Here is a 14,975-nt window from a genome sequence, read left to right as displayed (position 1 = left end):
TACTTTTTTTTCTCATAACTGCATCTAATAATGTCAATTGTAGTTATGCGCCTAGATATTTTCTTTTCTTTATACTTGTAATTATGACCACAAATTTAAATTAGGCCAGATCATTTCTTGTGTCCGGTACAACTGAAGCCCTATTTATCACACTGTTTCTGTTCTAAATTTGTTGTCAACTGAAATTGTAGAACAATTGCTAAACCGTTTTTTTCTCATGCGATTGTTACTAGTAGCATATAAGAGCAAAACTCACATTTTATCGCAAAACAACAGAAGACGATGCATTCACTTTTTCTGAACGAACGAGACTATATATGCATTCACACATAGATAAAAAAACAAAAAAACCAGCAAATTTACGGGACAAAAATCAGATAGACATGACATGTAATGCAATCTAAAGCTTCATCCCAAAACGCTGTGATCACGAGCTATATAATTTTACAACCTAAACAAGTGCAGAACTAGCTAGCTACCGATCACCCAGAGGCCAGAGCCCGGTGGACAATCAACCGATCAAACCGGCGGCTCCGGCTCCGGCTCCGGCTGGCCGTCGGTGGGCACGACGGCGGCGCGGCAGATGGGGCAAGTCGAGTGCGAGCGCAGCCACATGTCGATGCACTCCACGTGGAACAGATGCTTGCACGCCGGCAGCCGCCGCACCACCTCGCCGACCTGCACCAGCCCCAGGCATATCACGCACTGTGCCCACCCCGTCGCGTCCCCGCCGCCGGCGGCGCCCTCCCGCTTGTACGCAAACGCCGGGATCGCCGACACGGCGACGACCGCGGCGACATCTCCGCGGCTCTGGGTAGCTGCCGCGCGCAGGGCCGCTCCACGCCTAAGCGCGGCGCGCCGCCGGGCCTTGAGGTAGCAGAAGGCGAGCGCGACGGCGCAGGCGGTGGCGACGGAGGCCCAGATGACGCCGGCGACGAGGTAGAGGAGGATGAAGGAGAAGAAGATGCCGAAGGTGAGGAGCACCGTGAGGTTGTGGTCGTCGCCGCCGTACGGAGCGGCAGCATGGCCGGGGCTGCTGCCTGGCTGCTGCTGGTGCTGGTACGAGAACCCGGAGAAGAACATTCTAGCCGATCAGCTGCAGATCACTGTCGTTGATCCTGCAAACAGTGGTTGTACTTGTGCAACAATGGAAGCCACCTTTAATAGGTACGCCGCCGTACGCCATGGTAGCCTGGTAGTGTGCTGCAAGAAGCAAAGGCAGGCCATAATCTATTCAGGAGATAGGAAGAGATCTGTTACTGAACAAGCAAAGAGAGCCATGTATTAAACTAGTCCAGAGGCTGAGCATCCGGCCAATGAGACAGGCTAAGAGTTGGGGCTGTTGGGTTTGACTTTGTTGTTCGTGTAGCAACAGTTTGCAGCAATGAAGTCAGACGTCCATGGATTGGAGTTATTTTCATGTGTCAATTATTCAATTGTGGGAGACAAGTGTGCCATCAGGCTAGTGCCAATTCAGTCATCACATCATCATCCATGAAGCTGTTGTTTCTTAATACACATTGGAATGTTGTTTTTGTTCTACTTGCCATGAAACTGTATAGATAAACACAATTATCAGTGGGGACAAGGCATAAAGTTTGATCACTAATTGATTTGCCGCACTACCGCTTCACTGCCCCTTCATGAACTGATTTGTTGCACCCTATTGCTGTGTCAAACCTTATTATTGAGATACAAGGTTTGATACTTGATACTTCCCATAATATAATATAGCCTGACTGCCTGAGATTTTGGGACGGATTTTTGTCATTGCAATAAAAAACATGCTGGCCATGGTCGTCTCTGAAGTTCTCGAGAATGATGGCATAATTGAGAAACATGTAACACAACAAATTCATGCAGTTGATGAGATGAAGGTGTGACTGTGACTGTGACAATCACACCAGGACGTAACCAGATAGGATGGATATGCAAGTGCATTTGGCTGAAACTGAACCATCCACCCGTTGACACCGTGGAGTTCATTTGGTAATATTGGTTTGTTCTTGTGACTGTACTTGTCATGAAATACTTGGCTGAAACAAATATTGGTGTTCAGTATTCTTCTGGCTTGCAACACCCAAACAAGCCCATAAGTATGTGGGGGTCAAATTCCAATCCCCGTAGGTCAGCGGGCACAATACTAATAATCAACATCTATCACTGCTCGATTTGCCGCGCTGCTTCTGTACCCTACCCTTTCACGAACTGATTTGCACCTGTTGCTGACTTGCTGTGTTGGCCCTTGTTCAAGTATAACCAAGTCGGAGACTTGCGCAAATAGGCTACCCTTTTTAGATGGATTTGTTGTTGCAAGAAACATGCTGATCATGGTAGGACGAGTTATAAAATGACTGTCAAGATTGGTGAAAAAGGGGAAAAAAGAAACTTTAGCTGAAGTTCAGAAGGTTGTGCTTTAGGCTAGGATGTTACTCCATCCCAAATTATTAGTCGTTTTAAGTTAAAATGACTAATAATTTAGGATGGAGGGAGTACCACTTATGATGGATGCAAATGTGTTGACCCGGATCCACAAATTGACCGGTCGCCTTTTTGTAGTTTATTTTGTTTAATAACTATGTTCACAAAAAAGAGATATCAAAAAGTGAAAAGGGTAACCATGTAAGTATGTGTGGGAAAAATTACATTCATGCCATTCCTAGGACAGAAAATACCCCTATAGGTCAATGAGTACAAGATTATATATAATGTCTCCATCGCTACTCGATTTGCCGCACTGCTGCCTGTGTGCCCCTTCACGAACCGATTTTGCTCATGTTACTTTGTTAAACATGATTGAAATATGATCAAGTTGGATACCTTCCATAGTAGACTAGACTTTTTAGATGGATTTGCTGTTGCAAGAAGCACAGTCTACATGATATATCAACTTCGAAAATGACTGTCACATCTGATCAGAAAACTAGCTCAGCCAGGATGTCGCCAGTAGTTGAAGCTACAACAACCAGCTCAGCCAGGATGTCGCCAGTCTCATCGCCCCGGATAGACCCATCAACCCAGTTTGGCTCTTTCAGCAAAATGCAAGTTGAATCAAGTGGTTTCTAAGCAATAAGCCAATAACACCTGCCAATATATATTCTCATGGAAGACTAATTTGTACAAAGCTCCAATCGTAAGCACAAAAGTCTGAAACAGCTATAACCGGTATAGCTGCACGTACCTTGATAATTGTTTTCTTGGTTAAATGCGCCCATTGTTTTTCTTATTTGAACGTTGCTGAAATTTAACAGAAAGCAGAGGCAAAGTTTTGAGTTGAATGCTAAATTGCACAAAGGTCAGCAGGGAGAAGGACCCATCCCTCTGACTACTCGATGTGCCTCATTATTTCGGTGCCTCTTCAATAATCAATTTGCGCCTGTTGCCTGGTTCGACCATTTTCATATGAAATCAGGTACCAGTTACCAGTTATCAGTTACCAATCAAATACTGTATTTTTTTCTTGCTCAGAAGTTAAGATGGATTAAATATGTACAGAACAAGATGATGATTTGTTAAAATTGTGCTCCGAGTTTCCAAGCTTCTGGTCAAACAAAAACATCAGCTTCTGGTATAACAATATATGCATTTTTTTCATCTCCCACAAAGATTTGGAATCTTCTATGGATTTGCGTGAAGTCAAAGAGAAATTGGCTGCACTACACATGCCCCTACGAACATGAGCTTCTCCAACTTCACACTAGGAACATCAGTTTCACAGCCAGTTTTTGGCTATTACATTAGCAGACCTCCTGACCCAAGGAAATAGTAACATTAGGAAGTACATAAGGCCACTTAATGCATTTTAGCACTATGATCCCAAATGATAACAAATTGCAGGTCAACATCACTCATCAAACTATACTAAAAGGAGATTAGTGAGTTCTCCGGTTAAACTGGACTGCAAACTGATCAGTTGCCACCATTGCTTGTGAAGCTGAAGCAAGAGAACCATCATACCTATACATTAAGATACCGGTGTGAATTTGGCAGAAAGCTGATTAATATTAAAAATATGTTAGAAAACATGATCACTGATTTCAATGAGTCGAAAGTTGGAAAACAAGGTACATACATAGAGACTAACAAGTAAGCTCCCATCTGCATAACTATAGCTCCTTCACCTCCTGACTTTGTGCCGTTGACACAACGGGCACAAAACCAGTTTTCATGGATTGAAGTGACCAAATCTGCAAATCATAATCATCAATCACAAACTGCTGGCGACAATGAAGACACTACAAGTTTAGCAGGTTCTCTAAAAGCAGTAAAAAGTCAGCATGTGCGGCACTCACATTGGTTAGTCCTAATAGAGAAGAATTCAGTCTGCAGATTACCCCTCTTAACAAAGTCAAGGAACGGTTGCATATCAACAGCTGTAAGTCGTGTTCCCTCTTGCTCTGCTCTGCACAGAGAAAAAAGGAGTGCCTGAAGTTTTCAGCTACATCAACTTCATCGTTCGTGGATCATAACAAAAAGGGTACTTCCTTCAGTTACAGGGGATTTTATCCAAATTCTGTGTTCAATCTTCCCATGTAAACATATGTCCATTACGAACATCTACAACCATAAAAATGTACAATTGTGACGATAACCAACCATTTCTTTTATCCTCCATAACTTCTCATAGTGGTATTTTAAAAAAAAGCATGAAGCCTAATAATATCTAACAATTCAATAACTGAAATGCATATCCCGATCCACTAATATAGCCACCAGTATCATAGATTATACATGTCCAGCAACTCTTTACTGGGAACAACAGAGGTAAAAAAAAACGACGACTGTATGGTATTGGTTGCTATACCACGAAAGCTGTAAAATCAAAACAATCTGGTAAATGGTAAAGGACTCACATGACAGGAAGAAGCCTAGACGGCCCGGACGGGTCGTAGTTGAGCAGCAGCGCCGCCTGGACCTGCTTCCCTGCGAGAGCACGGCGGTCCGTTACGAATGAAATCGGGCGATACAGGGAGCTTGAGGAGGCGCAAAGGGGGAGAGGCACGAGGGAAGACCTTCGGGGCCGACGTGCTTCGGGGCCCACTTCTCCCACGCTCGGCGCGCCCACGCCCAGTCCGTCGCCATTGGGGGGACTAGGAAGCGGCGCCGGTGGGGAGGGTAGCGGCGGCGCCGGCGGCGGTGCCGACGGGGGAGCGTCCGTCCGAAAATACTGCTAATGAATGGGCTGGGCTGAGCTGGGCTGGAATGGAATGGGCTACACAGTTTGGATCCTAGGAGGCTGGTGGGCTGGTTTGGGGAAAATGAGTTCGCGGTCTGCTTGATGAAGCCGAAGGCCTCGGAGGTACCGCTTGGTATTTCTTTTCGTTTACTTTCGAAAGAAGTCTATTTTTGACACTCCAACTCTTCATAGAGTCCAAATTCCACCCTCCAACTTGAAATGATCTTAAGATACCTAGAGGGGGGTGAATAGACAATCTGCAATTTAAAACACTTAACAAAAATGTGAGACACAGACTAGACCGGATACTCCGGGTATAGCCCCGGATACTCCGGGTTTTGTGATCCGGAGTATCCGGAAATATAACCGGAGTCTCCGGGTATGAATGACCTGAAAGAAAACTGCAAAAATCTGTGTATGAAAAGTAGATCGAGTTAAAGTAAGAGTACTAGGGGTTCCTTAAGGTTGATATCCAACAAACAAAACTTACTAGAAACTTGTGAGTGAGTAGATCGAGCTCAAACCCTAGAAATGAAGTCTCACAAGCAAATAGTAAAGAAATCAAGTAAGCTAACACAAAGGAGACAAGGATTTGTTTCCCGAAGTTCACACCCGAAGGTGCTACGTCTCCGTTGAGGAAGGATTCGAGAGACGGTGCTCAAGAACCCCTATGCTCCTCTTCAAAGGGCGAGATCACCTCTCAAGCTCAAGATTACTTACTATGGATTCCTCGGCGAGGAATGAAGATTACAAACTTCTTGTGCAGCTCACAATTTTGGTTGAGCAATCACAAGCACGTCTAGCCGTCTAGGAGCACAAGGCTCTAAGAGTAACAAACTTGAATCCGCGGGCTTGACCAAAACCAAGTGCTCAAGAGATGGAAATGAGACTCACTAGCACTAATCCTTGCTCTTGCTTGCTTCTCACTCAAATCCCTCAAGGGAATCACTCAAGAATGGAGAAGGGAGAGTGAGAGAGCTCTTTTAGGCTTAGGTTTGAGTTCAGCTCGTCAAAATGGCAAGAGAGGAGGCTAAAAGGGTATGGAGGGGGTATATATAGTCTTCAGCCCAAAAATAGCCGTTGGGCGAAAGGGTACCCGGAGACTCCGGGTATATGCCCGGAGACTCCGGGCAACCCTGACTTTTCAGCCCAGAAACAGCACCCGGACACTCCGGACAATGGGGTCCGGAGTATCCGGCCCAATACCCGGAGTATCCGGGTAAGGCAGGGAAAAACTTCGGTTTATGGCTCCTTTGAGGTGTTTTGTGGCTCACAAGTGTTTGTATAGGTTCTCTTGAGCACAAGATCTAAATCAAAACCCTTGAACCAAGTCCCTCTTGATAGTACGACGTTCCTATACTCAAATTTCAAATTCAAAATCTAATTTCTTGAGTAAACTTGAACTCCGCCTTTTCATTTCCTTTTTGAGGGTCGTATATCGTCACTTGATTCACCTATACATGTTCACCACCTGCACACATGCTCAATTACACGATTAAATGCACATGTGTTTTGTCATTAACCACCAAAACCCACTTAGGGGCCTAGATCACTTTCAATCTCCCCCTTTTTGGTGATTGATGACAACCCACATGTAACTCATTTGATAATCATAAAGCGGTAAATATCTAGTATATAAGTGCTCCCCCTAAAAGTATACCATGAACTTTGAATTTCAAATTTGACTTAACATGTCAACAATTGGCATATTTATCGAGAGAAACACAAAAGCTCTTATAAGTTTTACAGTGGGGTGAACAGGTGAGTGCCAAGAATATGTGTGATGCATATGACATGTTATCCACTGAATAAAATGTGTATCTGTTAGCTGGACCCGGATACTCCGGATATAAGTCCGGAGACTCCGGTCAAGATATCCGGCCTTTCTGAACCAGAACACAGAAAAACAGAAAACAGATAATCCACAGCTCAAATATGTCACACACTAGCAGAAATTCCTTAGAAATAACTCAAGTTCGACAGCTAAGCACAGAGTAGCACACATTACAAAGGTTATCACACCACATAGTCCTTACAAACGATTAAGAGAGTTTAAAACGGAATGGAAACGACATGAGTTCGATACAAAGGCGACACATGCCCAAATGAGTACATAAATGGCATTTTCACTCCCCCTTTGTCATCAAGTGCCAAAAAGGGAATGAAAAGAAGCATGAAGTTCATCTACTCATCATCTTCATCTTGAGCGGTATCCTCGGAGGTATCCTCATCTTCATCGGAGTCGGGGTGCTCACGATAGCCTATGGGCTCATCTTCTTCGGTCTCCTCTTCCTCATCAAAGATCTCTTGGCCACTTGGAGGAGCACGACGGGAGAAAGAAGAAGCACGGCGACGAGGAGAACGGGGCTGACGACGAGCACGTGGAAGTGGAGCATGAGTAGCGGCAATAGAAGCCTCATCGGCGGCATCCCACTCAGCAAATGGATCATCAAAGTCCGGAAGCTCGCGGTGAGGATCCAAAGGAAGTCCCAAATGACCCCGAATCTCATTGATGGACCTTGTGTTCTCATGCACATCATTTGCAATATTCCTACACATCCCAAATAAGCTGCAGAGGGCCCTCTTCACAAAGGAGTCATGGTGACGATGACGAGACGATGAAGAGGCACCCACAGAAGATGGAGCAGGATCATGTCTTGGGTTCCTTGTTGCACCGGCATGAGCTGGAGGAGGAGGTGGTGCATCACCTGAGCGGGCACGCAAGTGAAGAGGCTCATGCTTAACTGTCTTTGGAAATGTGACCTTGGTCACCCTCTCTATCATATACATGATGTATGGTGCAGCAGGAAGGGACTTCTTGGCCTCAATCATAGTCCTTCTTAGCTCATTCCAAATGAAGTCCATAATGCAAAAAGGTCTACCACTTGACAAAGTCCGGGCTAGAAGATTCACTGCATAGTATCTAAGTGCCACGGGATCACCATCCTTTGCATCAATGGTTGCTCTAAAGAATTGATTCATGGCATAGTAAACCGGCAAGAGATGGTTTGCCTTTCCTTCTTGAGCACAATAAGGATTGTAGAACAAGGTGGGTACTTGATATGTCTTGAGTTGTTCCTCAACATGAATGAGATCTCTCTTCTCATCCTTAGTGCCAAGTCTAAGTAACCTAGAAAAGGTCATGTAATCCACTCCATATTTTGCTCCTTCGGTGGTCCAATAAAATGCAATCTCATTTTCATCATAATATAAGGAAGAATGAAATTGAGCAAGGATCTCCTCATTCCAATCATAGCGAAAACCCATAATATCATAGAGACCCATCTCCTTGCACTTTTCCATAGCCTCATTAAAGAATGGATCCTTCATATTCTCATAATATTTCCAATCCACATACTTGCAATGAACAATGGGAGCACGAGACTTACGCATCACAACTGAAGAATAGAAGTCTTCATGAAGCTTGCACCAAAAGCGCCTCTCAAGACCTTCACTCTTGTCATATCTGTAAACTTTCTCTTTGCGTGCCTCCCTAAGTGCTACATCTTGCTTGTAATAGTTTCTTTCCATCTCTACTGTGAAGCCAGGCACTATCCCAGGTCGATGAAGCCTTGGAATGTTAGGATAAGTGCGCTGCCCGGGAGGATACTCAACTACCAAGCGAGGGGGGGGTCTTAGGACATATGTCATGAGCAATACCCTTGCTTGTCGGAGTCGGACGGGATGGAGGAGCCGTGGCTTGGCTTTGCAGAATGTAAGGAGCTTTCCTTGGCTCCTTTCTTGAACTACTGCCAGCGGGTTCCTTGCCCGCACGATGACGTGGACGCAACTCCCTTGGAGGATTTTGAGGAGCATCTTCTCTTTGAGAGTGAGGATCATGACGCCTCTTTTGTCTCCGTTGCTCTGCGTCCTCCAAGGACTCACCAGCGCGTGGCCTCACCATGCCTAAGTATAGATAACAAGATCAAGACCAAGCTGGATAGAAATTGGAAGAAAAAGATGTGTTTGTGGTGTCCAAGTCCGGAGACTCCGGCTATAGCTCCGGAGACTCCGGCCCAGAGGGTCCGGAGTATCCGGGTATATATCCCGAGTTTCCGAATTCAGGCAACTGAAACCCTAGGTTTCAAAAATCTAAGGATTTGACCATGGGATTTGAAAGAAACTTGAGCCAAAGGTTCCTACACATGCTATGAAGAGATGCCTTAAAGATTTTTCAAAGAAACCTACGACATTGGGAGATCGGGTGATCCGAAGTTCAAAAGTACCTTTGAGACCATTGAGAGCGCGGGAACTTCAAATCCAAGACTTCCCCGGAGTTTCCGGAGGGGAGGAGAATCTTCCTTCAAGGATTCACGAGTTTTTGATGGCCGGAAGGTTAGAATCGCCCCTAGGGCGTGAGTGGGAGAGTGGAGAGAAGAGGAGGTGGCGGCTGTGGTAAAAAGAGTGAAGGAACCGTTTACCCCGACCCTCCCCGCGGTATATATAGTAACTTTCAAATATCCGGAGTATCCGGCCTCAGGGCCGGAGTATCCGGATAGTCCGGAGTTTCTGGGCCCTGGGCCGGAGACTCCGGCTCCCCCTGAGACTGAGCAGAAAGAAGTTCAAAAGAACTTGATCTAGATGGATTTGGTAAAGATAGATTTTGTAGATCTAATGGTGTGAGAGAAATTACTCAACTTGAGATCAGCCAACATTCAATCAAGGAGAACAATGATCTCAAGTGAGCAAAAAGAATAACCAAAGTTTTCATAAAACAAGGGTCACACAATTTGAAAGTTTTCAAGATTCTTAATCTATGATCACTCAAGTGTATGCAGTAATTCAAGCTAGGTTACGAGAATCCAAGATATTTAGTTCACTTCTCAAAGCACAAAACCTTGACTCATCTAGAGGCATAGTGAAGATATCGGCAAGTTGCCCGTCGGTGCTTACATGATGTAAAGCAATATCTCCCTTAGCCTTATGATCCCTTAAGAAATGATGACGAATATCTATGTGCTTTGTTCGGGAGTGTTGTACGGGGTTGTTTGCTAACTTGATTGCACTCTCATTATCACAAAATAGAGGAATTGCATCAAAATGACAACCAAAGTCACTCAACGTTTGTCTCATCCACAAAAGTTGTGCACAACATGCACCGGCGGCGACATATTCGGCCTCCGCCGTGGACAAGGCAACCGAGTTTTGCTTTTTAGAGCTCCAAGCTACTAAGGACCGGCCAAGGAATTGACAAGTCCCCGTAGTGCTCTTTCGATCCACTTTGCAACTGGCATAATCCGAATCGGAATAGCCAAGTAAATCAAAAGATGAGCCCTTGGGATACCATAAACCAAGGTTAGGAGTGAAAACTAAATATATTAGGATTCTCTTAACCGCCATCAAATGACATTCTTTCGGATTAGCGTGAAATCTTGCACACATGCACACACTAAGCATAATATCGGGCCTAGATTCACAAAGGTAAAGAAGGGATCCAATCATGGAGCGATATACCTTTTGATCCACGGTCTTGCCATCTTCATTGAGATCAAGATGCCTATTGGTTGGCATGGGAGTTTCGATGGGCTTGGCATTTTCCATGTCAAACTTCTTGAGCATATCATTGGTGTACTTAGTTTGACTAATGAAAATGTCATCCTTGAGTTGCTTGATTTGAAATCCGAGGAAGAAGGTCAACTCACCCATCATAGACATCTCAAATCTCTTTGTCATAATCCTACTAAAATCATCGCACCAACTTTTGTTAGTAGAGCCAAATATAATGTCATCGACATATATTTGGCACACAAAGATATCTTTATCAACTTTGCGAGTGAAGAGAGTAGGATCGGCTTTGCCTATTTCAAAGCCTTTCCTTAAGAGAAAGTCCTTAAGGCATTCATACAATGCTCTAGGGGCTTGCTTGAGCCCATAAAGCGCCTTATGGAGCAAGTAGACGTGATTTGGGAATTTTGGATCTTCAAAGCCCGGTGGTTGCTCAACATATACCAATTCGGAGATTGGTCCATTAAGGAAAGCACTCTTCACATCCATTTGATATAGCTTGAAATCATGGTGAGTAGCATAGGCAAGCAAAATACGAATTGACTCAAGCCTAGCTACGGGTGCATACGTCTCACCAAAATCCAAACCTTCGATTTGTGTGTAGCCTTGAGCAACCAACCTTGCTTTGTTCCTTATTACCACGCCATGCTCATCTTGTTTGTTTCGAAAGACCCATTTGCTTCCAATGATATTTTGCTTGGGTCTTTCTACTAAGGACCAGACTTCATTCCGAGTGAAGTTGTTCAATTCCTCTTGCATAGCCATCACCCAATCCGGATCATCCAATGCTTCTTCCACCTTAAGAGGTTCCAAGGAAGAAACAATCGAGTAATGTTCACAAAAAGTAGCCAAACGAGATCGAGTGGTTACCCCTTTACTTATACTTCCAAGGATATTATCCACGGGATGATCCTTTTGAATTATGTGATGAACTCTTGGATGTGGAATAGAGGATTGATGTTGGATTGGTTCAGCTTCTCTATCATCTTGAGACTGATCTTGATGTTGAGTTGATGCCTCGGCTTGAGTAGCCCGGATACTCCGGTCAAGATGTCCGGAGTCTCCGGCTTCATATCCGGAGTTTCTGGGTTTTGCAGCGGATGTAGAGGTAGATGGCCCTTGAAACATCAACACATCATCATCGTCATTGTCCACTTGTTCTTGAGGTTTTATTTCACCAATCACCAACTTCTTGATAGCTTGACTTGATGATTCTTCCATTCCTACAACATTATCAACTTGCTCCCCTTGAGAGCCATTAGATTCATCAAATGTCATGTCACACGCTATTTCAACACAACCGGAGGTTTTGTTGAAAACACGATAGCCATGAGCATTTGAGGCATAACCAAGAAGAAAACCTTCATCAACTTTAGGTGCAAACTTAGAGTTCTTGGGCTTCTTGTTAAGAATGAAGCACTTACTTCCAAAAACTCTAAAGCAAGACACATTAGGCTTTTTACCAAGTAGGAGCTCGTATGCCGTCTTGTTCAAGATCTTGTGAAGATATAGGCGGTTGATTGCATGGCATGCCGTGTTGATTGCTTCCGCCCAAAATTGATCCGAGATCTTGTACTCATCAAGCATTGTTCTTGTGGCCTCGATGAGAGTTCTATTTTTCCTCTCAACAATTCCATTTTGTTGAGGAGTGTATGGAACCGAAAATTCATGACCAATGCCCTCTTCATCTAGAAATGCTTCTATATTAGTGTTCTTGAATTCGGTGTCGTTGTCACTTCTCACTTTCTTGATCTTAGTCTCAAATTCATTTTGAGCTCTTTTTGCAAACTTCTTGAAAGTCTCTTGCACTACACTTTTGTCATGCAAAAAGAATACCCAAGTGAAACGAGAATAATCATCAACAATAACAAGACCATATTTGTTACCACCAATGCTAATGTACGCCACCGGGCCAAAGAGATCCATATGTAGAAGTTCAAATGGCTTGACGGTGGTGACGATGCTCTTTGATGGATGTGGAACCAACTTGCTTCCCGGCTTGGCATGCACTACATACATGATCTTTCTCAAAAGAAACATTTGTTAGTCCTAGGATGTGATCCCCCTTTAGAAGTTTGTTGAGATTTCTCATCCCAACATGAGCTAGTCGGCGATGTCATAACCAACCCAAGCTAGACTTTGCTATCAAGCAAGCATCAAGTTGAGCCCTCTCTTGAGAAAAATCCACAAGATAGAGCTTTCCCTTGAGCACCCCCTTGAAAGCAATGGAGTCATCGCTTCTTCTAATGACGGTTACACCCTCGTTAGTGAACAAACAATTGAAACCCGAATCACAAAGTTGTGAGATGGACAACAAATTGTAACCAAGTGACTCAACTAAAAGAACTTTTGAGAGAGTGAACTTTGAGTTTAGATTAATGTTACCGGTACCAAGCACTCTTCCCTTTTGATTTCCCGCAAAAGTAATGAAATGATCTCCACTTGATGCGGTTATTGTTTCAAACATACTCCTTTCTCCGGTCATATGATTTGTGCAACCACTATCAATCACCCAAGTTGATCCACCGGAGGAGTATCCCTACAAAACAAAGTTACTCTTTTCTTTTAGGTACCCAACAATACTTGGGTCCTTTAATGTTAGTCACAAGAACTTTGGGCACCCATACATGGTTTTTCACTTTTGTGTTCCATGTACGGTGTCCTACAAATTTGGCAACCACTTTACCACGGTGGTTCCTAGTCAATACATAATCGGCATAGAAGGATACATGAGATGATTCTTGTGCCTTGATCTTAGTTGGGTTAGAGGCCTTGAACTTATCTTCTTTGAATGAGGATGGAACAATCTTAGCACCCTCATCACATGTTGTGCCTCTCTTGATGAAGTTGACATGACCACTTTCTTGAATTACACCATTTGTCTTGTGAATGGGGGTGGTCATGTTCACTAGACCTCCTTGAGCACCCAAGGCGGTCTTGTTCTTGTTCTTGGTAAATGGAATGGCATGTGGGGTACCTTGCCCATTCCTACCAAGTCCCTTACCCACTTCAAACCCAAACTTGCTCATGTATCTTGACCCAAATCCCTTGGTGTGTTTCTCAAATTCACCTACTCTTGTAAAGGGAATTTTCTTTGGGACTTGAGTATGTGATGGAGCCTCTTCTTGCAACAAGTGAGTGAGTCTAGAGATTTCTTTCTTCATTGCATTCATCTCAACATGGTTAGTAGAACAAGTTTGAATATCAATATTAAAGCACCGTGCACATCCATTACTTGTAGAAGGACTAGATGAATTAGATGTCTCTTTAGTCTTAGAAGTACTTTCCCAAAGAGTATTAAATTGAACTTCAAGTGCCGTGTGATTAGCTTGTAAGTTTGTTATGCTCTCTTGAAGTTTCTCATTATCCTTCCTTAGGAAAGTGTTAGTGTCATTGACAAAAGAAAATTTTCTAGTCAAATCATCCACTTTTTCTTTTTCACTAGAGAGTGACTCTTTCAACTCAAGAAGAGTGCCATCCTTGATTTTGATTGAGTTCACAAGCATATTATTTTCCTCCCTTTCATAGGCGAGGTCCTTTTCAAGAGCCTTGAATTTTTCTCTCTCAAGTCTAACCAATTCTTCTTGTGTTTCAAGAGTCTCATCCGCTTCATCTAGTTTCATAACTAATTTCATCATTTTAGTTGCGGCCCCTTTACCATATTTCTTGACTAGTTTAGCAACTTCTACTCCATTATCCAATTCATCGTCCGATGAGTTTGGAGATGTTACCTTGGAGTTTTTAGCCATGAGGCACATGATAGGAGCTTCATCCTCATCGTCGGTGAGATCTTCAAACAAGCTTGGAGGATGTGGAGATGATGCCTTGAAAGCCACGGTTGCAACATCTTCTTTCTCGGACTCACTTTCTTGTTGTGAATCCCATTCTTGACCAAGATGAGCTTCTCCGGCTTGCTTCTTGTATCTTGATCTATCTCTCTTGGATGTGCTTTCTTTGGTGTCTTTGTTCTTTTTCTTCTCTTCCGGACAATCGGCAATGAAATGCCCAACTTTGTTACACCCAAAACATGACCTATTAAATCTTCTTCTTGGCTCATACTTCTTATTCCTTCCAAAGTTTCTAAAGTTGCCTCTCTTCAATACTCTTGTGAAGTTCTTGATAAAGAAAGCCATTTGCTCATCATTAAGCTCTTCATCATCATCACTACTAGTGCCATCATTTTTTGAGGATTGGTTTGCCTTTTCTTTGCCTTTTGACTTAGCTTGAAGTGCCAACCCACTATTCTTGGCCACTTGTTCTTGAAGCTCGGCTAGATCTTGGTTGATTTTGACTC

At 43.7% G+C, this 14,975-nt stretch overlaps 2 protein-coding genes across 2 annotated transcripts; both read right to left on the bottom strand.

Annotated features, from left to right (window-relative positions):
• Positions 1-230: 230 nt before the first annotated feature.
• On the bottom strand, positions 231-1,243 carry LOC120663881 (E3 ubiquitin-protein ligase EL5-like). Its single transcript, XM_039942824.1, has one exon. The coding sequence runs from the start codon at positions 1,081-1,083 to the stop codon at positions 520-522; it is 564 nt and encodes a 187-aa protein (XP_039798758.1). The 5' UTR covers positions 1,084-1,243; the 3' UTR covers positions 231-519.
• A 2,404-nt stretch (positions 1,244-3,647) lies between these two features.
• Positions 3,648-5,203, bottom strand: LOC120663882. Its single transcript, XM_039942825.1, has 5 exons — positions 5,013-5,203; positions 4,854-4,923; positions 4,293-4,402; positions 4,073-4,187; positions 3,648-3,957 (listed from the first exon to the last, which is right to left on the bottom strand). The coding sequence occupies exons 1-5, from the start codon at positions 5,080-5,082 to the stop codon at positions 3,873-3,875; spliced, it is 450 nt and encodes a 149-aa protein (XP_039798759.1). The 5' UTR covers positions 5,083-5,203; the 3' UTR covers positions 3,648-3,872.
• Positions 5,204-14,975: the final 9,772 nt, after the last annotated feature.

Source organism: Panicum virgatum, chromosome 3N (assembly GCF_016808335.1).
Source record: "Panicum virgatum strain AP13 chromosome 3N, P.virgatum_v5, whole genome shotgun sequence".
Taxonomy (NCBI): domain Eukaryota; kingdom Viridiplantae; phylum Streptophyta; class Magnoliopsida; order Poales; family Poaceae; genus Panicum; species Panicum virgatum.
The sequence above is the reverse complement of the archived record's forward strand: the minus strand, read 5'-3'. Positions and strand labels throughout refer to the sequence as shown.